The 25,646-nt window shown below is 45.3% G+C and overlaps 1 protein-coding gene across 1 annotated transcript; it reads left to right on the forward strand.

Annotated features, from left to right (window-relative positions):
• Positions 1-5,605: 5,605 nt before the first annotated feature.
• On the forward strand, positions 5,606-20,498 carry NACA (nascent polypeptide associated complex subunit alpha). The gene is made up of 8 exons (XM_056797829.1): positions 5,606-8,810; positions 9,123-9,194; positions 17,707-17,792; positions 18,664-18,741; positions 19,129-19,275; positions 19,400-19,528; positions 19,974-20,096; positions 20,373-20,498. Exons 2-8 carry the CDS (start codon positions 9,125-9,127, stop codon positions 20,385-20,387), a joined length of 648 nt encoding a protein of 215 aa, XP_056653807.1. The 5' UTR covers positions 5,606-8,810; positions 9,123-9,124; the 3' UTR covers positions 20,388-20,498.
• The last annotated feature ends 5,148 nt before the right edge of the window (positions 20,499-25,646 follow it).

The raw sequence follows: 25,646 nt of genomic DNA on the forward strand, positions 1-25,646 counted from the left end.
GTAAAGGAGAAGGAATCGGCCTAAACTCCAAGAGAACTCAGTAAAGATGCCTCACCTAAACTAGGCTACTCAGCTTCCTCCAGTAGGGTATCAAGGAAGATTCACCGCTAAACCCAGACAATAGCAGCTGCCACACCAAGATGCTGAAATACACAGCACACTCCACCAGCCACCTCTCAGCCACCCAAGAGGCCGGAGAGAGGAAGTGACGCAAAATATGTAGACGGTTTTTACATCACTTTCCTGCATCTCACATGTACCAATGGTAGCTTAAGCTTGACTTAGGACAGCCCAGGGGTCTGTCAGTTTCTGATTTGTCATTTGCTAGCACATGTCTGTCATAGGCCATCCTCCTAAATACTTAAAAGTATGGGTGCAGACATTTCTGTTTTTGTTAGACTAAGTAGGGTAGAGTAGTCTAAAGTTTACAGTCTCAAGAAAGGAGGCCAGTTTAACTGAAACATAATGCATGAGGGTAGTTAGGTGATTCAGTGGACAGAGAGAATGCTAGACTGGGAGTCAGGAAGACTCATCTTGCCTTCAAGTCAGGTCTAACTCTGTGTCCCTGGACAAGGCACTGTTTGTCTCCATTTCCTCATCTAAAAAGAACAAAAAGCATAATGCATGAAGGGTAATATGAAATAAGGGCTCCAACAAAGACTACATGCTAAGAAGCAATAAGGAAACATTCAAGGTTCTTTAGAAGTGATGTGGTCATTTATGAACAAATAAGTGTGTGGAGGATGAACTGTCATTTGACACCAACAGGGTCCCACCTCAGCTGCTCATTGGTGACAAAGAATTAGAAATAAAAAGGATGTCCATCTATGAGAGAATGCCTGAACAAATTGTGGTATATGATGGTGATGGAATACTATTGTTCTGTAAGGAGTGATGAGCAGGAGGATTTCAGAAAGAGATGGGAAGACCTTCAGAAACTGATGCAGAGTAAAAAAAGCAGAACCAGGAAAACACTGTACATAGTAACAGCAATATTGTGGAATGATCAGCTATGAAAGACTTACTTGGCTACTAACAGCAATACAATGATCCAGGACAATTCTGAGGGGCTTAGGACAAAGAATGCTAGCCACCTCCAGAGAAAGAACTATTGGAGTAAAAATGCAGATAAAAACTTATGATTTTTCACTTGCTTATTTGGGTTTATGTTTAGGGATTTTGGTTTTATAACATGATTCACTTACAAAAATGAACAATATAAAAATGTCTTGTGTGATAATACATGTATAACCCAAATCAAACTGCTTTCCAGCTCCAGGGCCTGGGAGGGAAGGAGACAATTGGAATCATCATATAATTTTGGAAAACTTATATGGAAATATGTTATATGTAATTGGTAAAAATTTTTTTTTTAATTTAAAAAAGGAAACACTTTGGAAAAACAAAAACATTTCATAATTTCCTGTAATCAAGGAGGTTTTTGTTAAATAAATAGCAACCTTTGTGAAGTGGGGTGTCCCACCTCTCTGCCAAGAGAAAAGGTATTTTTTACCTTACTCCTCTAAAACTGATTGGTCCTTGAATTGATCAGATGCTCTAGTATTCTTCTATGTTGTTTTGTGTGATTTTTCATATAAATTGTTCCCTTAGTCTGGCTCATTTCATTCTTCCCAAGTTTCTGAACTCTTCATATTTTTTCATTTCTTTTAACATTCTATTCCCATTACATTTATAGACTACAATTTGTATGGTCCAAAGAATAGGACCCACATTTTAAATTTTTTTCGTTTTTACTATAAACTTATTCATCAATTAAAACAAGCATTTCAGTACCAAAAAACAATATGATTTTACTGATTACGTCTAAAAAACTATCATTGTTTCAAGATGGGAGCACCAACACACTAACACACTATTGATAGAATCTGTCTTAACTGTTCTGGAAAATAATTTGAGCTATACAAAGAAAATCAGTGTTTTCACTGTAGGTGTGAAGATGAAATTTAACTCTCCCCTGATTATAACAATGAAAATACTTAACTCTCCCCTGATTGTGAAGATTAAATTGTCACACTTGTCTATTTTTAGATTTAATCTCCATAAGTGTAAACATGGTACTTAAAAGTAAAGTATTATAAAGGATAATTTTACCATTGTGACCTAAACTCTATTAATTATTGGTCGCCATGGGATATCCCAAATAAAATACCCAAGACAGCTGGAAATGTATTGTGATTTTAGTTAATATAGAAGAAAGAAATTAAGGAGAAAGGAGAGGGAAAAGGTATAGGATTTCTCCCGCCTGGCCTGTGCCAGGAGGAAGATTAAGAGGCTTCTAGGAAGATAAAGTTTGGAGAGTAAAGGAGGAAGGAATCAGCCTGAACTCCAAGAGGGCTCAGCTAAGATGCCTGAACCTGAATTAGCTCAAGGGCAAACTCACTGCCAAAACCCAGACAAATAGCTGCCACCACCCAAGATGTCAGAACACTTAGCACGCTGCCAGCCAGAGCCACATCTCCAGGGAAAGAGACCAAGGAGAGGAAGTGACACAAAACATATGGATGGTTTTACATCACTTTCCTGGGTCTTTGTACCAATGGTAGCTTAGCTTGACTTAGGATAGTCCAGGGGTCTGTCAGCTGTTTCTGCACATGTCTGTTAAAGGCCATCCTCCTGGATACTTAATCCTTAAGTATGGGTGTAGACATTCCTGATTTTGTTAAAGAGAGTGTCTTTATTGTTACAAATAGGAGTTAGCTAAATCCAATCTTCACAGTATGAAGATCTTCCCATTTAGATCTAAAACCAAAGGTGCAAATATCCCACTTAATCATGAAGTGAGAGGTCTGTGACCCATGTGTTCAACAGTGGGTAATGAATCAGAATCAACTAACTACCTTCTGGGCAGTCCTCGAGTAGGACTTCAACTGTGATTGGTAGATGTAGAATTAGGGGAAGACACAGGAAGTAACCCAAGAGAAAATGTCTTTAAAAGGAACTGTTACTTCCTGTGAGAATTCAATTCTTCATGTTTTTGAGTTGAGGCTGGTAAAGAGGGGCAGAAGAATGCTGACTGGACTGACATATGGTCAGTGAAAGGCTGACTCTTAACTACTGAATTTTTCTGAGGAGACTTCCCCAGGTCTTGGGCTACAAGGGCTGAGGCCTATCTGGTTGAGGACAAAACTCCCCTGACTGTTTTTTGAGCCAGGGGTTGGAGTAAATTACTTGGTGTTTACCTTATCCTCTAATTTCTTACTTCACTCTTTCCACATTTTGTAAATAAATTATAAATAAAATTTCTTTGGAATTAATTAAATTCCTGGCAGACACACTCTTAAATAATCAAGCCCAACCCTTTTAAAATTAACCCCATTTCCCCCTTATATAGGCATAGTCTCTGAAGGGATCAAAGACAAGGAAAGAACTCATAAGTACAAAAAGGATTTATATCAGCATTTTTTGTTTTAGCAAAGAACTGAAAACAAGGTGAGTACCCTTCAACTGGGGAATAGTTACACAAATTGTGGTGTGGGATAGTAGTGTTAGTCTCTCGTTAACCAAGGATGACGATTGTCTTTGTGCGTTTTCATCTATGGTGTATAGATGAGTGTGCACAAAGACACTTGTGCATGAAGGAGTAGTAGTGGTAGTCTCTCGTTAACCGAGGATGACGATTGTCTTTGTGCGTTTTCATCTATGGTGTATAGATGAGTGTGCACAAAGACACCTGTGCATGAAGGAGATTTAAGTGGAAAAGTCGATGCACAGAGACAGTCCCACTCTCTTGGCGTTGGAAGCCTGGGTCCAATGGCACGAAAAATCATTACACCTGGAGACTTCCTCAGCTGCATTGGATGGCCATGTTGTCTTTTGTGCTCCAACACGCCCTAAGCACTCCACAGTGCTTTGCTGTGTCGCCCTCTCAGCCGTTGAACCTTCTTGTTGGTTTCTTCTGTCTGTTCAGCCTAAGCAGTCTTCACATGCTGGGTGAGCAAAGCCCTGGTTCACCAGGGGTCGACGACCCGATGGCTACCCTCACAAGGTTTAGCCGGCCTGTCGAAGCCTTTGCCCGGGGTGTGGCCGCTGCCGCATGCTAGCAGCTACTGGGAGCCACAAGTGAGAGCTGGGTGTCAGGTGAGGGTCAGAGGCTGGAAAGCTGCCCTAAGAGGACACGACAAGCCCTCCATACCAGAGATGCTACCCCTCCCTGAGCACCCCATACACCCCAGTGTAGGATAATGTAAAAGAAAAAGGTTTTAAGTATGGGGGAAACTTGGTTACGTCTTTAGATAGTAAAGAAGGAGCCAATAGGCATTAGAGATTGGGGGAAAGGGTGGGAGATAATGGAAGAGGCAAGGTTTTGGAAGGGATGGAATAAAAAGGCAAAGATAGGAGTTGCATTGTTGAGAAGAAAAGCTTCATCAACATTAGAGGAGAGAATGTGATGATTTATGGGATGGGGGAAAGGAAATATATATAGCCTTTTCCCTTTCTGAAAATTAAAAGGGGGAAAAAATATATGTATATATATATATATATATATATATTTTTTTTTTTTTTTAGCTAAAATGACACTCATTGTACATTAGGCTGGCCTCAAATCTGTCTGGTTGTTCATGTTCAGGACTGGAACAAAATAGAATACTCATAGATCATCTAATAGTTAACAAAGGAAGGTTTACTTAACCATATACTGGAAAGGACTGATTTCAGCAAGGAGAGAGTACTATTCAGGCAAGTGAATCCTCTGACTCAGGGTTGGCCTTGCAAGCACACTGGCTATGCCTGAGGGAAGAGCCTCCTAATTCCTCATGGGCTCAATTTGGTATTTAGGCCACCAAGAAATCAAGTCACAACAGCCAGAGCCCAAGTTTACCGGACCAGTGAAGTCTCCAAGAACAATTTCACTATATTTTTAGGAAAAATAGCCATTCCTGTCATGGGCCCATTCCTGTCATACCCCCAGAAACTAAGACAAACTATTATCAAGGAAATTCCTTTGCTCCCTTATACTCTCTTGACTCCCAACCCAAAACATCTGACCCTGAGAGGATTATCCTCCTTTGATTGTCCCATTGATTTGAGATGGACAAAGAGACACACCTTATCCATCTGTCTTCCAAATCATGAGAACCACCCCTGGGCCTTCGGGGAAACCTCCTCCCCAACCCCTAGCCCCAGAGTCAAGTCCTCATTGAATATAAAAACCCCAGAACTGAGGTTGCTCCACTCCTGCTGTCTTGCTTGCCAAAACTTCAACATTACTAATAAATCTCTCTTAATACTTTTAAGTTAAGTTTGGGAGTCTTGCATTCTCGCAAAAGGAATCCTTCCCACAACATTCCGACATGGTGCAGACTTTAGTCCCTGTTCTGTTACTACAACCACAACAGCTTCATTGAAAGCTTAGATTTTTTTTTAGCTAGAGAATTAGCAACTATCCTCATTTCTAGAGGGAGAATTTTAAAACTCATCAAAACTCATTATGGATGAGCCTCAGCTTCACTAGACAAAAATAACTGATCAAATGACATCCTGCCTAATCATGCACACTGCAAAAACACAGTGAATGCAAAATACTGTATATTACCTGAATTACAGCACATAGATGGACTGGTATAATAAAAGCAACAAGGGGCTGGGATCTACGGTAGTAAGACTGGAAGGCCCCTGCCACAGAGATTAGTCTTTTTTTTCTAAAAAGGCAATGAAACTGTCCCCAGGGCTTAATTGGTCCAGGGCAGTAAGGCTCTAAGGCCCTAGATGTAGCTTCTTGTTATTTGGGGTGCCTCATTTCACTGCAGTCCTGGCATAAGTCCTAACTTAGCTTCAAGTAGGCAGAGTGAATACAGATATTTGGAGAAGGGGAGTGGGAAGTGATAGGCTCCTTTGCTTTCTACACCAAGAGGAGTACCCACATTTCTAGAAGTCATTCATTCGACAAACATTTAGCAGCTGAGATGTATCTTAACATCATGCTAAGAAAGCACTGGGTATGACACACAGATAGAAACACTCTCTGCCATCCAGCAGAGATAAGATTATCCACATCTCCGGTTTTCTTTCCAGTAACACAAATGTGGATCAAAAAGGGAATGCAGAGTTGTTTTCTTAATATTTGAGCCCTTTATAACATATGAGAACATCAAAAATTATGGTAAGGAAGAGCTGAGTTCAAATGCTGCCTCAGATACTAACTAGCTGTGTGACCTTGGGGCAAGTCACTTTATCTCTCAGTCTCCTCATCTATAAAGGAATAATAAAAGTTCCTACTTCACAGGGTTGTTCTGAGGATCAGATGAGATATATATCAACCTAGCAAATATGCTACTGAGACATGAGGCTCAGTCATTAAGAAGCATTTCAAGGGGGAGACTGCCATCTTTCTAGCTTAGGGAAGAAAGAATATTGTTTCTGTCCATCCAGGGAGAGAGGGTCAAGACTAGTATTTCTTACAATTCCAGAAACCAAGGGAAAAAGAGAGAGTATAAGGGACTGCAGTAGACAGAAAATCTGCTTATTTGAAGGGAAGGTGTAATTGGCAGTCTTATCCAAGAGCTACTCTCTTATACCATTTAATGAATTGCTATGGTCTACTGATGCCATTGCCTACTGGGCAAACACCATGGTTGCAAGCTTGAAGTGTTCAGGGAGGACTGGCATCGCTGGTCTTGAGCAGAGCTGCTCATCCATCTTTGTCCATTTGTCCACTGTGGTTCCAGGAAGCTGTAGCATTCACAAATAGCCACATCCTGGTAAAACCATCTCTGGAGAAGAGCTTAACCAGGTTGAGAGTAACCAACAGGCTTCAAACCCATCAGTGACTTAAGAGGACATCTACCCCCAAACATGTAAAGACTTCTCTTGAGCAGAATAGGTGAGTAAGAACAATTTGTTCCAATATGACATGGAAGGTGCCAAGTTTCTCCACTGCATCTTGGGCCATCAATAGTTGTCCTGACTTTCGTCTTAGCACTGGACTTTTAATGACTCTGGAAGAGAGAGTGAAGCTACTGACCTCAAACAAATCTGCCTCACTTAATGAGCCAAGACATCACCCCATGATGTCATTGGTCCTCTTCTAAAATGAAGGACAAACAACAACTTTCCTATTACCTACAAACATGTCCATAATACATTCACATGTCCCTCCTCATCAAAAACCTCACTAGATCCATCTATGTCCATTAACCATTGTCCTCTAGTTCTTTCCTTTTGTGACTAAATTCCTCAACAAGACCATCCTAACAATCTGTGCCGCCACTTCCTTTCTTCTCATTCTCTTATCTACTAAAAATATTCCAAACTCATCATTCAACTGGAACTGCCCTCTCCCAAGATATTAATAACCTCTTAATTGCCAGATATAATGACCTTTTCTCAGTTCTCCTCCTTTTTGACCTTTCACTAGACTATCAAGCAGAGTCTCTTCACCTCAAAAAGCTTTTCTTTTCAGGTTTTCCTTAAATCACTGTCTATCTCAGTTCTCCTACCTATCTTACTGCTCCTCACTCCTTCCTCCCAGTCTCACCTTCTAACTGCTAATATCTCTCAAGGCTCTGACCTGGGCCCTTTTTTAAATTCTATATATGTTATTTAACTTAGTGATCTTAGCCTGTATGGATTTAATTAATTATCATCTCTATGCAGGCTTCTCTCCTGACACCCCCTTCACCCACATCTCCAACTGTCCATAAGATTTCTTGAAACTGGATGTCCAATAGAAGTCCCAAATTCAAAATTTCCAAAACTGACCTCATTATCTTTTCCCCCAAACCACCATCCTAGTGTAGATTACCAACTGCTCACACTTGGAAATAGCCTGCTGGTGGGTCTGCCCACCTCAAGTCTCTCCCTATTCCAATATATCCTCCATTCAGCCATAAAGTGATTTTCTTAAAGCACATATACACATCCTACTCAGTAAACTCCAGTGGCTTCTTATTGTGAAGTGAGGTAAACTAAGTCAATGATCAGTAAACCTCTCTGGGGAAAGCAGAAATGAGCTTTCCTGTGAAGTCAGTTCAGAACCAAAACAACATACAGGCAGTATGCATGAGAAAGTAACTCCCTTACATACAAAGAAGCTAGTCTAGGATAAGCTATACAATGGGGTGCACCACTTCAATTACCTTCAGAAGCAAATGCAAAATGCTCTGTTTGGCATTCAAAGCCTTCATTAACCAGCCCCCTCATTCCTTTCACTTCCAGACTGGGGGCATTTTTTCTGGCTGTCCCACAGGCCTGCAATGCACTTCCCTTCCCTGCTCCAACTACTGAGCTTTCTGGCTTCCTTTATGTCTGAAATCCGGCCTTCCTCAATCCTCAGGTTTTGTTGGGGTTTTTAAACCCTTCCCTTCACTCTCAGAATCAATATTGTGTATTGGTTCCATGACAGAAGAGCTAAGGCCTCGTCCATAGTGGTTTAGTAATTTGCCCATATTCGAAACAAGGATCTACTGGTTCTCTATCCCCTGAGCCCCCTAGCCGCCCCCTCTGACCCTCTTAATTCTAATGCCTAGAATTCTAGTTTCCTGTGGGAAGCAAGTCTGTGCCCAGCTGTTCACCCATCGGCGCCGCCATGAGGCTGCGGAATCGGACTTCTCCGAGCGCGTTTCCGGTGCATAGTAGGAGCTCAAAGAACCCGTCCACTTCGAGGCTCTGAGTCTTCAAGGCACAGTCACCAGCCCCTCCCCGTCAGCAGGGTGCCCCACTCCAGGAGCTGAACCGGAAGCGCTCGCGCTGGCCCCGCCCCTCCTGGCGCCGAGTTTCCGCCGCAGAAGGGGCCGGTCACGCTCGCTCCAGATCTCTCTCTGCAGCCATCTTGGAACCGCGTTCCTCTCACAGTAAGTACTGCCTCTCCCTCCGCTCTCTATCCGCCGCCATCCGCCTCCTCCGAGGGCCAGGCCTCCGTCCCGTGCCGCCTGGAACGGAGCAAGGGGGCCCTGGAGGCCGGCGAGGCCCCTAGGGGACGCGGGGACCAGCAGAAGGAGGGGAGCCCGGGGGCCCCCAAACAAGATGGGGTCAGCGGGCCGAGCCGGGGGAGGGGGCCGAGGCCGTTGTAGTTCCCCCGCGGCGGCCTGGCGGGTCACGGAACCGCGGGAGGGCCCCCGGAGACGCAGCCCCCTGGTAACTCAGGGTCTTCTCTGTCCCCCTAGAAATGCCCGGCGAAGCGACAGAAACCGTCCCAGCCACAGAGCAAGAGTTGCCCCAGCCCCAGGCTGAGACAGGTAGGTGCCCGGGGTCCGGGAGGAGTCCTGGAGGCCCGCGTGACGGGGGAGGGACTGGAGGCGGGGAGTGGGCCCGGCCCTGGGCACATCTCGTGGATGAAGCTCGTGTGGTTTCTTTCAGCCTCGTTCCCCGGGCTCTGCGGGGGCCGAGCGTGTCCGGGACTTCTCCCCCTGCTGGAAGCAGCAGACACCCGGACAGGCCGAGGAAGCCCCGGCCAGGAAGTGGCTGCAAGGTTTTAGATGTCTTTGGCTTGGGGCCTGCGTCACATGTCGGGATTAGACGCTCTCCAGTGGGGCCTGGAGCTCTCCCCCGGGAGGGGGTGGCCCTGGCCGACGTCGGGCTTACTGGGTTGCAGCAGCTCTCCCGCAGACGTTACCTAATGGAACTTTGTTTGGGCCTGGATGTCGGCAGCGCCCGATCAAGTTGCTTTTTTCTTTGCTCCTCAGTCTCGTAAAGGCAGGTGTGGGTTAGTGACTGTATCGACGGTTAAAGAAATAGGCCTAGGGCAGCTAGGTTGCTCTGGGGATTGAGACTCGAGGTCCTGGGTTCAAATGTGGCCTCAAACACTTCCTAGCCGAGTGGTCCTGGGTGAGACGCTGAACCCCCATTGCTGCTCTTCTGACTTGGAACCAATACATAGTATCGATTCTAGGTTGATGTTAAAAAAGGGGAGGAAAAGGAATGAGTAGTTTTAGATCATGTCGAGTGAAGTGCATGCTCCTTCTCATCCTTACAACTTCTTCCCATTCCCTGCTTCACAACGGACCTTTCTTTTTGGTTTAAAAAAAACTACTTCTATGGCCCTCCAGCCCAAGAACTCCACAGGATAAGGAATTTGGTAAAATTCTCCCTCCCCTCCAGGCTGCCTTGTAACAGCTGAAGGGATTAAATGCAGCTGCCATCTTACCAGTGGGGAATACAATTTTCTGCTTTCCTTAAGATAGTACCGGAGAAGGGACTGTTTGAATCTGAGCTGTCAAGTTCAGTTTGTTCCTTAAATTTTTTATTAGGCTGACCCTTCATTGAGAGAGAAAACTGGCTTCTGGTTTTCTTGTCCCTGGCCAGTGGTTTTTGTCCCAGTTCTTGTTCCTGACAAGTTTCCAAGAGACTTAAGACTTGAGGTTGAACGATAGTTCTCAATGATGAAGGATGCCAATGATCTTTGTATGACTAAACAATGCAGCCCAGGTAGCCAGAGCCAATGCTGACCAGATTTCAAGCTAAAGTAGGAATTGTGCACTTGTTCTGTTTCTGACTTGCATTCCTTGTCCGATGTGCATATATTCCAGTTATGAACCCCGAGGGCTAGTTGGGACCCTGACTTTGTAGAGGCACTTTAAGGTCATGTTGAATTTTTGTGGATGTACTGTAACTTCTGGGCAATGGATTCCCTTCTGGGGATTGTCACTTGTTAGTCCAAATTTGGTACTTCACAGAATTGCTGAATTGGACGTGCTGGCTTTGTCCCTAATATTCACCATGATTCCTTATTTCTACTCCCTTCCTTGCCCCCACCTTCCATGTCCTGCCCTATTTCCACAGTGAAGTCTGCCTGGTTGGACAAGTTGAGCCACAGTCATGACAGCCTACACCCTGATGACGAAGATTAGGTCTCTTAAATGTATGATTAATCTTCATGCCTCTAAAGAGCCAAACATTGCCAAAACAAGGGCATGGCTCTCTCTTTTTTTTTTTTTTCAGTATGTATCTCTATAACTATAGATTCCTACAGATTGAAGGGGGAGACATGGGATCATTCTGGTACAAATGAGGAAACCAGCCCAAAATGCTAAAGTTGTTTGTCCAGGCTCATATGGTAGCAGCTAACTAGAACTCAAGGCTTCTGTTATGATATTGTTGCTGTGAAGCCACACTGCTCTGAATTGAAGTGTGAGGGTAGAGAGGATTCTAAGCTTTCTATTTTTGCTAACTTGAGGGAGATCTGTGCCCTGGAGTGGGTGACGGGATGGTTCCTTGATCTGGTAGCATCCTTAGATTTATGCTGAACTATATTCTTGTTCATTTTGGTTTATCAACCCCCAACTGGCAGGTACATGAACCTAGTTTTGTTTTTGATCTTGGTTAGGTAACATTGAAGAAAGTTGCAGGTGAGAAAATCTTTTTTATGCATAAGAAGCCCTTAAAAATGGGGAATAGAGGCCATTTGGATTTTGGGGTCCCAACACTTCCTTTGGGGGGGGACACCTTTTAGGGGCTCTTCCCTCCCCCAAGACTTAGAATTTCTGTAGTTGGAGCTTGGCAAAAATCCTTGTGGGAAATCCCTGTGGTGCTCTGTGTTAAAGTTGGTGATGCGTGTTGCTCCCATAACTCTAGGTAAGCTTTCTGTGAAGTGATTTGATTCTTGGGTAAAACAAAAAGTATTTTCTCTAAGGCATGTTTCACTGAATGGGATTGGATAACTCAACTTTGTTTTTTCCTTTCCCCTCCCTCTTTTATTCTCTCTTCCCTTGTTTCTCCTCCAGCTATGCCCTCTGTGTCTTATAGTGCTGCTTTGGGACAGCCTGGACCTGTTCCTCCCCTTCCTCCTCCTCCCCTCTCCCCCTTCTCTCCCATTCCCCAGCCTCTTTGCCCTTCCACACCTGACCAACCCTCCCTGTTCTCTCCTTCAGTCCCTGGCTTAACCACTGGAACCTCGTGGCCTTCTGTAGCACCCTTTTCCCAGTCATCCCCTTTGGCAACCTTGCCTTTAGGAGTTGGGCCTCCCCAAGCTCCAGCCACTTATACTTTGCCACCTTCCTCCCCCATAGCTGAACCAGCGTTTCTCCCAGATCTAATAGGACCTCCCATCTCCCCAGCTGCCTTAGCTCTGGCTTCCCCCATGATTTCCCCAGCTCTGAAAGGTGCCTCCTCTTCAGCTCCTTTGTCTCTGGTGGCCCTGGCCCCTCCTGCCCAAAAGACCCTGGATGTTTCACCCAGTCCCTTGAGCCCAACTGCACCTGGGATAGTCGCATCTCTGCCAACTACTAATCCCATAATTCCAAGCCCCAAAGGGGCTTCCACCTCTGCCACTGTTACATCTCCTGACCTAAAAGGCACTCCCACACCTCCTGGTGGAGGCACTGTTCACTCTAAGGCAAACCCTATTCTCCAGACAGCCCAAGCTGCCCCTGTGGCCACCCCTAATCTGGCAAGCGTGGCTCCAAAACTTCCCTCTGCTGCCTTCATTCCTCTTCTGGGTCCTCCTGTATCACCTGCAGAGCAGATTGCTTCTTTCGACTCTGGAGCTACAGTTCAGATGCTCTCTGATACTTCTTTAAAACCTAAAAGCCCTACCCCAATCACTGTTCCTCTAGATATCTCTTCCCAGAGATCTTCAACCTCCTCTACAATCCTAGGATCCCCTGGCACTCCTCTTTTTCGTAAAGACCCTCTGAGTTCTCCTGTGGGGAGTCCATTTTCCTTATCAATTCCTTCTGTTCAAAAAGATCTCTCTTCTATAAGCATAGTCCCTAAAATATCTTCTGGATCCCCATTTGTTGCCCCTTCTCCACCAGTAGCCCCTACATATCCCTTGTCCCCTCCTGTTCTATCTTTAGGACCCAAAGCTCCCCCCCATGGGAATCCATCCCTAAAAGGAACCCCTACTCCAGTTGTAACAACCACACAGGTAGCTATGCTGACTCCCCCTACTGGAACTGCTACTGTATCAATTTCTCTTGAGGAAAGCAACTTGGGTAACCCTGTTATTCCTTCAGATTCAGCAGGCCCCAAGGCTGAGAGAGATCCCAGTGTCCTCCCCACAGCCTTGCCTTTATCTGCTGTAGTTCCTAAGGATCCTTCTGTTGCCCCGGTTACAATTCTCAAGGCTCCAGCTCTGAAAGATCTCAAAGATTCCCAAGTTGTCCCTTTAGCTCCAAACCAAACAGATTCTCCAAACCAGAAAGTTCCTATTACATTACCTTTGGCCCATGTGGCTTCCCAAAGTCCCTCTTGTTCTTTGAAATCCTCATTGGCTTCTCCATGTCAAGAAACCACCCCAGTAAAAAAAGATCTTGTGGCATCCTCTCTGACAGTTCTACCCGCTTCCAGCACAAATGTAGACAACTCTACTCTGGAGGTCTCAGGCACTCCAAAAGTCCCTGTAACCAAAATGGATCCCTCTCCTCAGGGCCCCCCTTCTCCAGCTCAGATGGACTCCACAACAAAGAAAGATCCTGCTACTCCACTCGCTCCTTTCCCTCTATCTCCCAAAGAAACCACAACTATTCCAGCTGCAACTCTCTTCCCTCTGGAGCTCACTCTCTCATCTGCAGCTCCACCTGCTTCTTTGCCTTTGACCCCATCATCTCCTGAAAGTTCCCATCTTCCTTCAGCTATGGCCGTTTCTCCTTTGGGGGCTTCAGTCACACCTCAGACTACAGAGGTGCTCCCAGATAAGACAAGTTCTGCATCAATCCCCACTTCCTTGACTCTAGCTTCTGCTGTTCCTCCAAGTGTACCAGTTCCATCTGTTTTTACAGCTCCATCTCCCAAAAGGACTCCTGATTCACCAGAAATAGCCACCTCTTCTTTAGAGGGCACCATCACCCCTAACAGTATCTCAACTAAAAAGGACTCTATTTCCTTCCTTGCTTCTGATCTGGCCTTAACCACACCATCTCCCAAAGGGTCACCTTTGACCCAAGTTGTGCTGCCTCCAGCTCCCAAAGGGGCCCCCACTACTTCACCAGCTGTGCCTCTAGCCCCTACTGCTCCACCATCTCCCAAAAAGGCCCCTGCTACTTCACCAGCTGTACCTCCTTCAGTCCCCAAAGAAGTCCCCATAGTTCCACCATCCCCCAAAGAGGCCCTCACTGTTCCATCAGCTACTACTCTACCCCTCAAAGGGACCCCTGTTTCACCACCAGCTGTACCTTCTCCATCTCCCAAAGGGGCCCCCACTCCAGCTGTACCTGGCTCTCCTCAAACTCCTAAAGGGTCTTCAGCCAAGAAGGGCTCTGATATTTCCCCTGCAGTTGCCTCTACTCTCTCCCCCAAAGTCACTTCTGATTCTCCATATGCGGCCACCTCTCCTCCTGCTCCTAAAGGGCCCCCAACCAAGAAGGACTCTGCTATTTCCCCTGCAGCTCCTAAAGATACCCCCACTGCTCCAGCCTCTATTCCTCTGACACCCACAGTCACTTCTGATTCTTCATCTGTGGCTACCTCTCCTCTGGAGGCCACTGTCTCTCCTGCTCCTAAAGGGCCCCCAACCAAGAAGGGCTCTGCTACTTCCCCTGCAGCTCCTAAAGATACCCCCACTCCCCCAGCCTCTTCTCCTTTGGAGGCCACTGTCTCTCCTGCTCCTAAAGGGCCCCCAACCAAGAAGGGCTCAGCTACTTCCCCTGCAGCTCCTAAAGATACCCCCACTCCCCCAGCCTCTTCTCCTTTGGAGGCCACTGTCTCTCCTCCTGCTCCTAAAGGGTCCCCAACCAAGAAGGGCTCAGCTACTTCCCCTGCAGCTCCTAAAGATACCCCCACTCCCCCAGCCTCTTCTCCTTTGGAGGCCACTGTCTCTCCTGCTCCTAAAGGGCCCCCAACCAAGAAGGGCTCAGCTACTTCCCCTGCAGCTCCTAAAGATACCCCCACTCCCCCAGCCTCTTCTCCTTTGGAGGCCACTGTCTCTCCTCCTGCTCCTAAAGGGTCCCCAACCAAGAAGGGCTCAGCTACTTCCCCTGCAGCTCCTAAAGATACCCCCACTCCTCCAGCCTCTTCTCCTTTGGAGGCCACTGTCTCTCCTGCTCCTAAAGGGCCCCCAACCAAGAAGGGCTCAGCTACTTCCCCTGCAGCTCCTAAAGATACCCCCACTCCCCCAGCCTCTTCTCCTTTGGAGGCCACTGTCTCTCCTGCTCCTAAAGGGCCCCCAACCAAGAAGGGCTCAGCTACTTCCCCTGCAGCTCCTAAAGATACCCCCACTCCTCCAGCCTCTTCTCCTTTGGAGGCCACTGTCTCTCCTCCTGCTCCTAAAGGATCCCCAACCAAGAAGGGTTCTGCTACTTCCCCTGCAGCTCCTAAAGGTACCCCCACTCCCCCAGCTTCTCCTTTGGAGGCTACTGTCCCTCCTCCTGCTCCTAAAGGATCCCCAACCAAGAAGGGCTCAGCTACTTCCCCTGCAGCTCCTAAAGGTACCCCCACTCCCCCAGCTTCTCCTTTGGAGGCTACTGTCTCTCCTCCTGCTCCTAAAGGATCCCCAACCAAGAAGGGTTCTGCTACTTCCTCTGCAGCTCCTAAAGGTACCCCCACTCCCCCAGCTTCTCCTTTGGAGGCCACTGTCTCTCCTCCTGCTCCTAAAGGATCCCCAACCAAGAAGGGTTCTGCTGCTTCCCCTGCAGTTCCTAAAGATACACCCACTCCCCCAGGCTCTATTCCTCTGTCCCCTAAAGAAGCAACTCTCTCTCCTCTAACTCCTAAAGGGTCTGTCCCCCAAAAGAACTCTGCTGCTCTCTCTGACCTGGCTCACAAAGAGGCTCCTTCAGATGTGATTCTACCCCTCAAAGATGGCCCCATTCTTCCATCTCCCAAATCAGCTTCTCCTTCCACAGTGTTGACTATGACCCCTAAAGGAGCCAATGATTACACATCTGAAGGAGTCTTTCCTTTGGAGGCAACTGCCTCTTCTCCAGCCAAAAAGGGTTCCACTGCTTCAACTTTGGCTCCTACAGCTCCCAAGGGTACACCTATTGTCCCCACTCCAAAAAGCCCATTGGGCAAGAAAGGCCATGCAACTCCTGTTTCCCCAGCAGCTTCCTCTGCTCCCTCAGCTAAGATTGGCACTCCTGGAGCACCTCTAAGCCAAAAAGGTGCTCCCCCCAAGACCCCTAAAGGTCCCCTGATTATTACTGAAAGGGCAGAAGGACCTGTTTCCTCTTCAAAGGACCTCGTTGTGCCTGCTCCTACCCCATCATCTCCCTCAGTAGCTGCTGCCTCTGAATCCAATCTTATTAAGGCTGAGTCAGCTTCTCTCTCCCCAGCTCCCATCCCACCAGTTTCTTTGCTTCTCGTTCCCTCCCCAGCCCCTCCCCCTTTGCTCCCTAAACAACAGCCTCTTCTGCCGTCCTCACCTGGGCTGGTGCCCGAAGCACCCTCTAAGCCCCAAGCCCCAGCTGATGAGGACGAGCTGCCGCCTCTGATCCCCCCGGAACCACCCTCAGGGGGAGTGCCTTTCCAGCCGGTCCTGGTGGACATACCCACCCCCAAATCTGCCGGGGTCCCTGCCCCGGTCCCTCCTGTCAAGCAGCCCGTTCTGAAGAACAACGAGGGTACTCGCCTTGGTTTGCCGTGTGCATGGTGTGTCGCCCGCACCCCTCTCGGGGCCACCCACCAATACTAACCTTAGGATGTGCCACCGTCCCCATCCTTGCTTGTGTTTGAACATAGATCATAGAATGAGATTCTAAAGTGCGAAGACTTGGGGAAATAGCGTGAGTTCTTGGTTTTCATCACCTCGGACTTGCCCCGTGCGCAACTCCATGCGGTATGGTCACTAAACCAGACTCTTGAATGTGCTATTCCTAACTCTTCCCTGCCTACCTTGTCTGACTTTGAAAACCAAGACCCACCACACTGTCACTTGCTTTTGATCTCTGCCCGTGTCACTAACCACGTCCCTGGGCCTAGGGTTGTAGGACCGTTTGGGGTCTCCAGCTAGTAGCACGTCACATTAAGATTACTCGGTGACTTTGGCCCAGGGACCCTCGTAAATCCGTAGTGGGTTTAGGACTTTGGGTCGGTGTTCTCTTTCCCTTTATAAGATGGTACAGCAGATTTGCTCTCCAGTAGTTTCCATCATGCTTGCCTTTCAGTTGGGAAATTTTTATCTTTAAAATGCCAAGGGTTTCAGAGGGGTCATAAGAGAAAGAAGAGAATTGCTTCCATATTAGTGTAAGTGTTACTAATTAGGCTGTGATTTGGCATTGCTGAGAAATTTTAACTAAACTAGTACAAACCTCCTGGGGAAAGCTGTTCAAGTTGTCAAACTCCTGTACCAGCTATTTATGCTTCCTTGCCTGTTTGAAGAGAGGGAGAAAATGCCCTGCCTGGCTTGCTGCCCCTTACTGTGTAGCTAGTTTAAATTTGCTTCCCATGGGTCACGAGGTCACGGGTTATGTATACTGTGCCTTGCTTGCAAAGGTTGTTCCAGGATGATTGGAAGGATGTGAAGTTGGAGTTGACCAGATCAGCAGCAAGTGGGCTTTGCCACCAAGTGAGAAATCTAAAAGGGTGGAAAGCAATTTGCATCCATCAGATTGCCTTCCTCTCTGGGGTTGAGTCCTTTATGTATGAAGTTGTGTGCACATACCCACAGTTGCCCTTAAGATAGGGCCTGCCTAGCTGGCTTCATAGAAATCTCCTTTGGAGTTGGCTTCTAGCAAAAGAAATAGCATAATATGCTAGTCTGTGGTCTGGGTTATGGTAAGCGGCTTCTGCTACCCTTGCCTCCACCTCCTCTTAGCCCTTTCTTCAAAGTAACTATTTAAAAATGAAGTTGTTGTTTTTTTCTTACCTTCACAGGGTCTGGCACAGAATCTGACAGTGATGAATCAGTACCAGAGCTTGAAGAACAGGATTCTACCCAGGCAACCACACAACAGGCCCAGGTTGGCATATTTCTCTTATAAGTACCCTCTTGGTAACAGTTAAATAGACAAAGGATGAGAACAAAAAGTTCTCAGAAGGATTGCAAGGTATTTACAGTCACATGAAAAATGCTCCAAATCACCAGCAATAAGAAATGCAAATCAAAATAACACTGAGAATACCTTACACCCTGCAAATTGGCAAAAATGGCAAGTCATTGTGGGAGGGGTTGTAGAAAGATAGTCACACAATACATTTTTGGTGGTACTGTGATGGTACAATTGTTTTGGAAAGCAGTTTGAAATTGTGCAAATAAAATGATTAAAATGTCCCATATCTTTTCGACAAGACTCAAGTTCTGGGTTTATGTACCATGGAAGTCATTGATAAGAATAAAATACCCATATTCTTCAAAATATTTATTACAGCACTTTTTATAATAGCTAAGTATTAGAAACAGAGGAGATGCCCATGGACTAGGAAATGGCTAAATAAATTGTGGTACGTGAATGTAATGGGATACTTTAAGAAATTATGTGTAATAAATACCCCCCAAAAAGCATGGAAACATCTATATGAACTAATGAGGAGTGGAGAAAGGAGTCAAGAAACCAATATACACAATAAATGGCAAGAAAAATGACACACAAAAATCAGAAGGAAATGCAACACAATTACAAAGATCAAGCAGACTTTACTGAAAAGATATAAGATGTCCCAACAGAATAGGTATTAAAGTTGCCCCTTAGAAGAAAAGAGTCATTTTAGAATCAACTTCAGAGAATTCTTTTGGGAAGCAGGATCCTCAAGTAAAAGAATCGGCCATCAACCTTGTGGGGGGATGCGATTGCTCATGTGGAGTCCACTCAATTCTTTCTTATCTCTCACCAGCTGGCAGCAGCCGCTGAGATCGATGAGGAGCCAGTCAGTAAAGCAAAACAGAGTCGAAGTGAAAAGAAAGCACGAAAGGTATGAGGGAGCCAGGAGGGAACAGGGGCTTTCTTGAAATAATTTTGGAGAATGATGTTAGCAAACGTGGTTTCCTAAGACAGTGATGGTGAACTTTCTAGGGGGTAGGTAATGTGCAAAATGTCCTCAGGTGCCACTGGGAGGGGAGCAGCCCAGCCCAGAATCCTCTGGTTTCCTAGTAACAAACTGTGGTGAACTCTGCTGAGGCAAAGGCGCCCCATGCCCACAGAGAGGGCTCTGAGTGCCATAGGTTTGCCACCATGGCCCTGGGGTGTTTCTCTCCAGTTAACTTCCTTCTCCAACATTCCTAACTTGATGCACAGCAAAGATGACCAAAGAGCCCAGAGGTGCTGACAAATTTTCCATTAATTTCCCATCACTTTGTAGGCTATGTCCAAACTGGGACTTCGACAAGTGACAGGTGTTACTAGAGTCACCATCCGGAAATCTAAGAATATCCTCTTTGTCATCACAAAGCCAGATGTCTACAAGAGCCCAGCTTCAGATACCTACATCGTCTTTGGGGAAGCCAAGGTGAGCTGGCCTTTGTGGCTTAGGCAAGCAGTCCTAGAGCTGGTTCTTGGGCTTGTCTTAGACTCCCTGCCTGATCTAGACTGATATCCGCTAATGAGTATCTACCTGTTTTCTCATTTTGTAGATCGAAGATCTCTCTCAGCAGGCACAGCTAGCTGCTGCTGAAAAATTCAAAGTTCAGGGTGAAGCCGTCTCAAACATACAGGAAAATACACAAACTCCAACCGTACAAGAAGAAAGTGAAGAAGAAGAGGTATGATGGGGGAAGGAAGGAGATGTCTTTGTAAAGATCTTATTGTGAAGGGGCTTACTTGATGGGCTTCTGGGTCCTCATTGGTGGTGACTGTCCTCAGAAGTTCTTTCCCAAACACTTGGTCTAGGCTCAAGATATCTCAATGCATAGAACATCAGACTGGCAGGTCACCTAACCTCTGGGCCTCCATTTCCTTAGTTGTAAAATGGAGGGAGGAGATAGAGGACTAGATGACCTCTGAAATCCTTCCTGGTCTACATTTATGATCACCTGGCATTAATTGGATTCATATTATGTAAAGAACTGGCATCATTGGAAATATACTATTCCACCTAGCTACTGTTTACTGCTGGCAGGAATTTGGGTATGGGATCTCCCCAGTAGACCAGGGGTTCTTCTAGTCCTCGGGTTTTGTCCTACCCTGAGCTTTCTCTTTTCTCCGCAGGTTGATGAAACAGGTGTGGAGGTGAAAGACATAGAACTGGTCATGTCCCAAGCAAATGTATCCAGAGCAAAGGCTGTCCGAGCCCTAAAGAACAACAGTAATGATATTGTAAATGCTATTATGGTGAGTCTGTGTGTCCTTTCTCGTTCCCTCTGCCCCAAGCGTCAGTGACAGGTTTCTTTAGAAGTGTAGATATTCTGCCATGTAAATGCCAGTTTTGAACCACCTTTACAACAGGAGCCCCCTTGGAGTCCTCAAAAGCAGAGTTCCCTGTCAACTCCCACATTGCTTTTTTGCCTCCCTGCTTGATCAGGAAGGCATTCATTCTCAAACCCATTCCTTTCAATTGTTCTAGTCTTCAAAGTTGGCCTCCCTCTGATTATCCTTTTTCTTTTGCAGGAATTAACGATGTAACAATCTGGAGACAAAGACATTTTTTTCAGTGTTTCAGAGAAGATTAAATGCAACCTGATTTGAAATTTGTACTGTTTCTATCAATAAAGTTGTGGCTTCTTGTTGGATGAACCCAGTAGCTGCTTGTTCTGCGCGCACCCCCCAAGCGTGTGGAGACATCAGGAGCCTAAGATACAGATTACTTTAGTACCAGTTGGAGAAATGCAGGCTTGCGTTCCTCTGTTCGTGTTGTAGGCCCTCCTGCTTTGGGGGTTTCTTTTCTTGTAGTGAACACATCTTACTAGACATTTTTCCTCTGCCAACTCAATTTTGTTGCTCCTAGTTAAACTTCCTACCAGCAAATGCTGCCCTGCATCATCATCTCAGTTCCAAGTGTGTGGGGAGAGTGTACTTGGCCTCTTGCTATCAGTGAATACTTAAAAGATCTTGTAAATTCTGCCCTGTTTTCTGTCTTGTAAACAATTCTTTGGTGGTCTTATCTTCTGAGGTCAAAAGGATATCTATATTGCTGCTGTGGTGGAGGGAAGGGGCATTTAATAAAAGCTAAAGTGGTCTTTGGGGGCATACTAACTAGACTATAAATTCCTTATTAAAAGCCAGCAACTAGGGGCAGCTGAGTAGCTCAGTGGTTTGAGAGCCAGGCCTAGAGATGAGAGGTCCTAGGTTCAAATCTGACCTCAGACACTTCCCAGCTGTGTGACCCTGGGCAAGTCACTTAACCCCCCCCCCCATTGCCTAGTCCTTACCACTCTTCTGCCTTGGAACCAATACACAGTATTGATTGCAAGACAGAAGGTAAGAGTTTTGTTTGTTTTTAATTTTTTTAATTAAGCCAGCAACTGAAAAAAAAAGTTCTCAATCAAAAGTTCCTTAAATTTGAGAATATAAATGAACTGAGGAAGAACTCCCTATTTGACTATATTAGGAAAACTAGAAGGCAGTTTTGTAGGAATTGGGTTTGTACCAGCTATACCTTAGATAATCTCAAAATGGAAAGGCAGTCTAAATTGTAACGGTCCCACCATTTTAAGAAGCAGACCCATAAGAGTTATCTTTCAATGAAGCTATGGCCAGGGAGAGATTCTTAACCACAAGAGAATAGAAGGCAGTAAGGAGAACGTGGAGAAATGTTTGATGGAATTGTAAAAAGCTTTGGCCTGAACAAAATCAGTAAAAGGAGAAGCAAGGAAGCTGTCTCCTGGAAGACATTCTTGCATCAAGACTCTTAAATGATCCAATGGCCTAACTAGCTAAGAGCAAGAATCCTAAACTTCCCAAAAGAATTTGCAAACCATATGAAGTCATCCCAATTGCTAATAAGCCATGGAAATCCACATGTGAGATTTCACTCAGCAAATTTGCAGATACCAAAAGCTGGGGCTAATTAATGTCAGAAGGGCTATGAGAAGATGGCAAAATTGGAGCCATTTGCTTAGAAAATGATTTAAATGCCCAATCCTGCTAGACAACAAAGGAGGGGTCAAAGACTCGCAATAAATATTAAACCAGCAAAGGGCTAGAAGCAAGATGTCTGTTATTTATAGGGAACAGCTAAGCAAATGGTGTGTGAGGTGATGAAATCTTAATCTCTTAAATAATGAATGAGGAATTTAGACAGTGCAGACCAATGCAAAATGAAGTCTAACCCAGTAATTTCGCCAGGCACCAAAGTGGGGGATTATGGATGTTTAATAGTACATATACTTTGTGACATACTGGGTTTTATTGAACTTGTTTCCAATTTTTATTGATGTTACATTTCCAGATATGAGTCATCTCTTACACACAGAATTGGGGGGAGAGGGAGAAGAAAAATGCAAAAACGACCATTTTTCTGGTTCCTTTTTTTATCTTTGTTCCACAAGATGTCAGTACAAGAACTATTTTCAGAAATGAATATATTGTAAAGACAGAAGCATCAAAATTATTTTTCAGATGAGCCAAAGAGGGCCTCAAACACCTAGAAAGCGCAGAGAAATTCTGGCCGGCTGAGTTTCTGAAGCCACTGAAGATTTATCCATTATACATACATTTTATAATTGTCTTATCTGCCCTCCTGCCTAAAATATGTAACGGGCTTTGCAAACCCTAAAAAGTGCTGTCAATGTCTGCTCTGTTCATAAATAAAATATCTTGTCTAGAATTGAACCTTTCCTTGATGACAGGGTCATCGTGATTGTCATTCATTATCTTGTGCTTCAAGGAGCAAATCTTCAAAAGCTCCAGAGAAAATATTAGCCATTCTGCAGCACAGGGGCCCTAGCACAGCCCCCCCAATTCCCCACCGCCATCCTGACTTAATTTAGAATGAAGATAACCAGACTCCTTAGGACTGCGGAAGATCTCTGTAAATAGAGAGCTTAACAGGCTCTTTACTGGACTGTATTCTAATTAGATGCTTAGTTAATCAAGCTAGTAAGGCAGCTGGGTGACTACAATAGGTGGAATCAGAATGAACCAAATTAAACTATCGCTTGGGACTCCCCTTTTCTCAACTGTAAAATGAGGATGATAATGGTACCTCCCAGAGTTGTGAGGATCAGATGCTATATAATCAGGTGCTATATCATTGATAGCAATTATTCCCAAATAATCCCTAAATGAGTCAGCTTCCAGATAAAACTCAAGTGACCACCTGCCCCATAGCCAGTCATTAGAATAATCTGTAGCACTCCGAAGGTTGCAAACCACTCCAGGATTTAGTCTTTGGTGGGGGCCTCCTGGATGCAACAAGAGGCTGCTTTTTCCACTTGGGGCAAAAGGAGTTTTTAGAAGAGATGGCCCTAGTAAACCTTGGGACCAGGAGTGGATGGGATCCCTTTGCAAAACTTGAATCAAGCCTCATTGAGGGTACAACCACCTAACAAGCCCAGGGTTTTCCTTGTTTCAGGGGAATCAAAAGACCTTGTGCTCTCACAGAATACCTTCTCATCTAGTTCTGTCTTAGTGATACGCTCTTGAGTCATTTGTGTTGTTACAAGGGAATCACTTTAAAAGACTGATATATATTAATTTAAGGTCGCCAAGGAATTCAGCTATGTGATTCCTAAATGAAAAACTCAAGTCAGCCGTCAGCCTTTTTTGGAGTTTAATTACAATAGGAGCAAGAAAGGAATTAGAGATAGAGAGAAAGAAAAAGGGAGAGAAGGGAATAGGGCTTAAATACCCCTTCTGTTTAGGCTGGGCCAAAAGGCCCAAGCCCTTAGATAGCTGGGGCAAAGAAAAGAGATCAGTCCCTATCACTCACGTGACCAAAATGGAGAAACAGTCTCAGAGGCCCCCACCTTCAGCTTCCTTCAGCGCAAGCTTCTCCGAGTCCACCGCAATCACCCCAACCAAACTCCTCAACCACCCTCCAGTCTCCAGACCCTCCTATCTTTAAGGAAACCATCCAAGTTCCTCCTCTCAGTTCTCCCATCTACCAATCACTGTTCATCAATTTCCCTGTGCCAACGGAGGCTCTAGCTTAACCCAGGACCGCCCAGAGGTTTCTGGCTTTTGCACATGTCTGTTGAAGGTCATATTTTCAAATGATTAAATCTTTGATCTAGGCTGCAGCCCTTACTCAATCCTGTTAGGACTGAATAGGGTGGAGATTTATTCCAAGTATCTCCATTGTATCAATTCTAAAATCAATCATGACTCAAAGAAATTCCTGTTCTATGCTTAAGCATAGGTCAAAGTCCTTTCCATTGTTCAGCAAAAGGTTTCTGTCCTAAAGTAATCTTAAGTAGGGAGGAGAAGGAACCTCCCATGCCAATGGGGTTCCCATTCCAATAGACTATCAGTAAGAAATTTTCCAAGTATGAAATATCCCAATGGTGAAATTTCCAACATTTATAAGTCTAAGGAATTTTGAGGTTTACAGTGTCTGTCTGATCTCTTCCCCTTGAGCATTGGCTTCTTGAAGGACTAGAATCAGAAGACCTGATTTCAAACCCCGCCTATGATCTTGGGCAAATCATTTACCTTCTTGGTCCTCAACCTATAAAATAGGAAGTGTGGACTGAATGGCCTCACAGTCTCTTTCAGCTCTAGATTTTTAATCCAATGAGCCTCTCTAATTGGAGGTCTAGTCGGGAGGTCCTGGGTTCAAGCCTGACCTCAGACACTTGTATGACCCTGCAGAAGCCACTTAACCCCAATTTCTGGGCCCTTAGCACTCTTCTATACTTGTGTCCATTCTAAGACAGAAGGTAAGGGTTAAAAAAAATTAAACAGCTCTTATTGTTACAAAGTTTTTCCCAACATCAATGTTGCATGTACATTTTAGCAACCACTCCTCCCTCCCCCAATACCCGCCTCTACACACACATACACACTACTCCTGATTCTACACTTTTGGGGTATCCAGGTCTTCTGTATTTCATATCATGTCCCCCTTGAATCTTTCTTCTGGCCAAACATGCCTACCAATTAATCCTCCCTCATCTGACCCCAAATTCAAAGGTCTTCACTGCAGCTGCCCCTGGGCACTCACAGACCAGCTTATCTTTCAACAGGGATGCCCAGAACCCAACACAATACTCTGAGGACCAATACGGGGACCATCACCCTCCTGTTCCTGGAAGCTCTGATGACTCTTTCCTGCAGGGAATAAGAACTGTGCCGGGCATGTCACAAAGATTCCGTTTGATCCTCACAACAACCCCTATAAGTAGATGCTATTCAGAAACCCTGCAAAGACGTTCACAAACAGAAGCAGAGTGAAATGAACAGAACCAGAACATGGCACGCCGTGACAGGAATACTGTACAGTGAACCACCGCAGCTAACGGCTATTCTCGGCAATACAACAATCCAGCGCGATCCCAAAGGGCTCATGAGAGAAGATGCTGTCTGCTTCCAGAGGAGGAACTAATGGAATCTGAATCCAGACTGAAGCAAATTTTTTTCACTTTCTTTCTTGTTCTTTTGTCCATTTCCTTCCAGAAAAGGATTAATATAGGAAAGTGTTTCACATGATTGCACATGTAAAATCTGTAGGAGATTGCTTCTCAGCACAATGGGGACGGGGAGGGAAAGAATTTGAGATTCAATATTCTCTGAAAAATGTTAGAATGATCAATTGTGACAGACTTAGCTACTCAGCAAATCAGGACAATTCTGAGGGATTTGGGACAAAGAATCTCTCCACCTCCAGAGGAAGAACTGTTGGATTCAGAATACCGATGAAAGCAGATGATTTTTCAATTGTTTATTTTGTTTTGCTTGGGGGGGGTATACATTTTGGAGTTTGGGTTTTATAAGACTATTCAC

The sequence above is a fragment of the Monodelphis domestica genome, chromosome 5, assembly GCF_027887165.1.
Source record: "Monodelphis domestica isolate mMonDom1 chromosome 5, mMonDom1.pri, whole genome shotgun sequence".
Classification (NCBI taxonomy): domain Eukaryota; kingdom Metazoa; phylum Chordata; class Mammalia; order Didelphimorphia; family Didelphidae; genus Monodelphis; species Monodelphis domestica.

What these genes read in the sequence shown, in the direction of transcription:
- NACA (XM_056797829.1), top strand. Translation starts at nt 9,125, where the DNA reads ATGCCCGGCGAAGCGACAGAAACCGTCCCAGCCACAGAGCAAGAGTTG. An exon ending in TCGTCTTTGGGGAAGCCAAG is followed by an intron (nt 19,276 to 19,399) that starts GTGAGCTGGCCT and finishes CTCATTTTGTAG; the next exon opens with ATCGAAGATCTCTCTCAGCA. An exon ending in AAGAAAGTGAAGAAGAAGAG is followed by an intron (nt 19,529 to 19,973) that starts GTATGATGGGGG and finishes TTTTCTCCGCAG; the next exon opens with GTTGATGAAACAGGTGTGGA.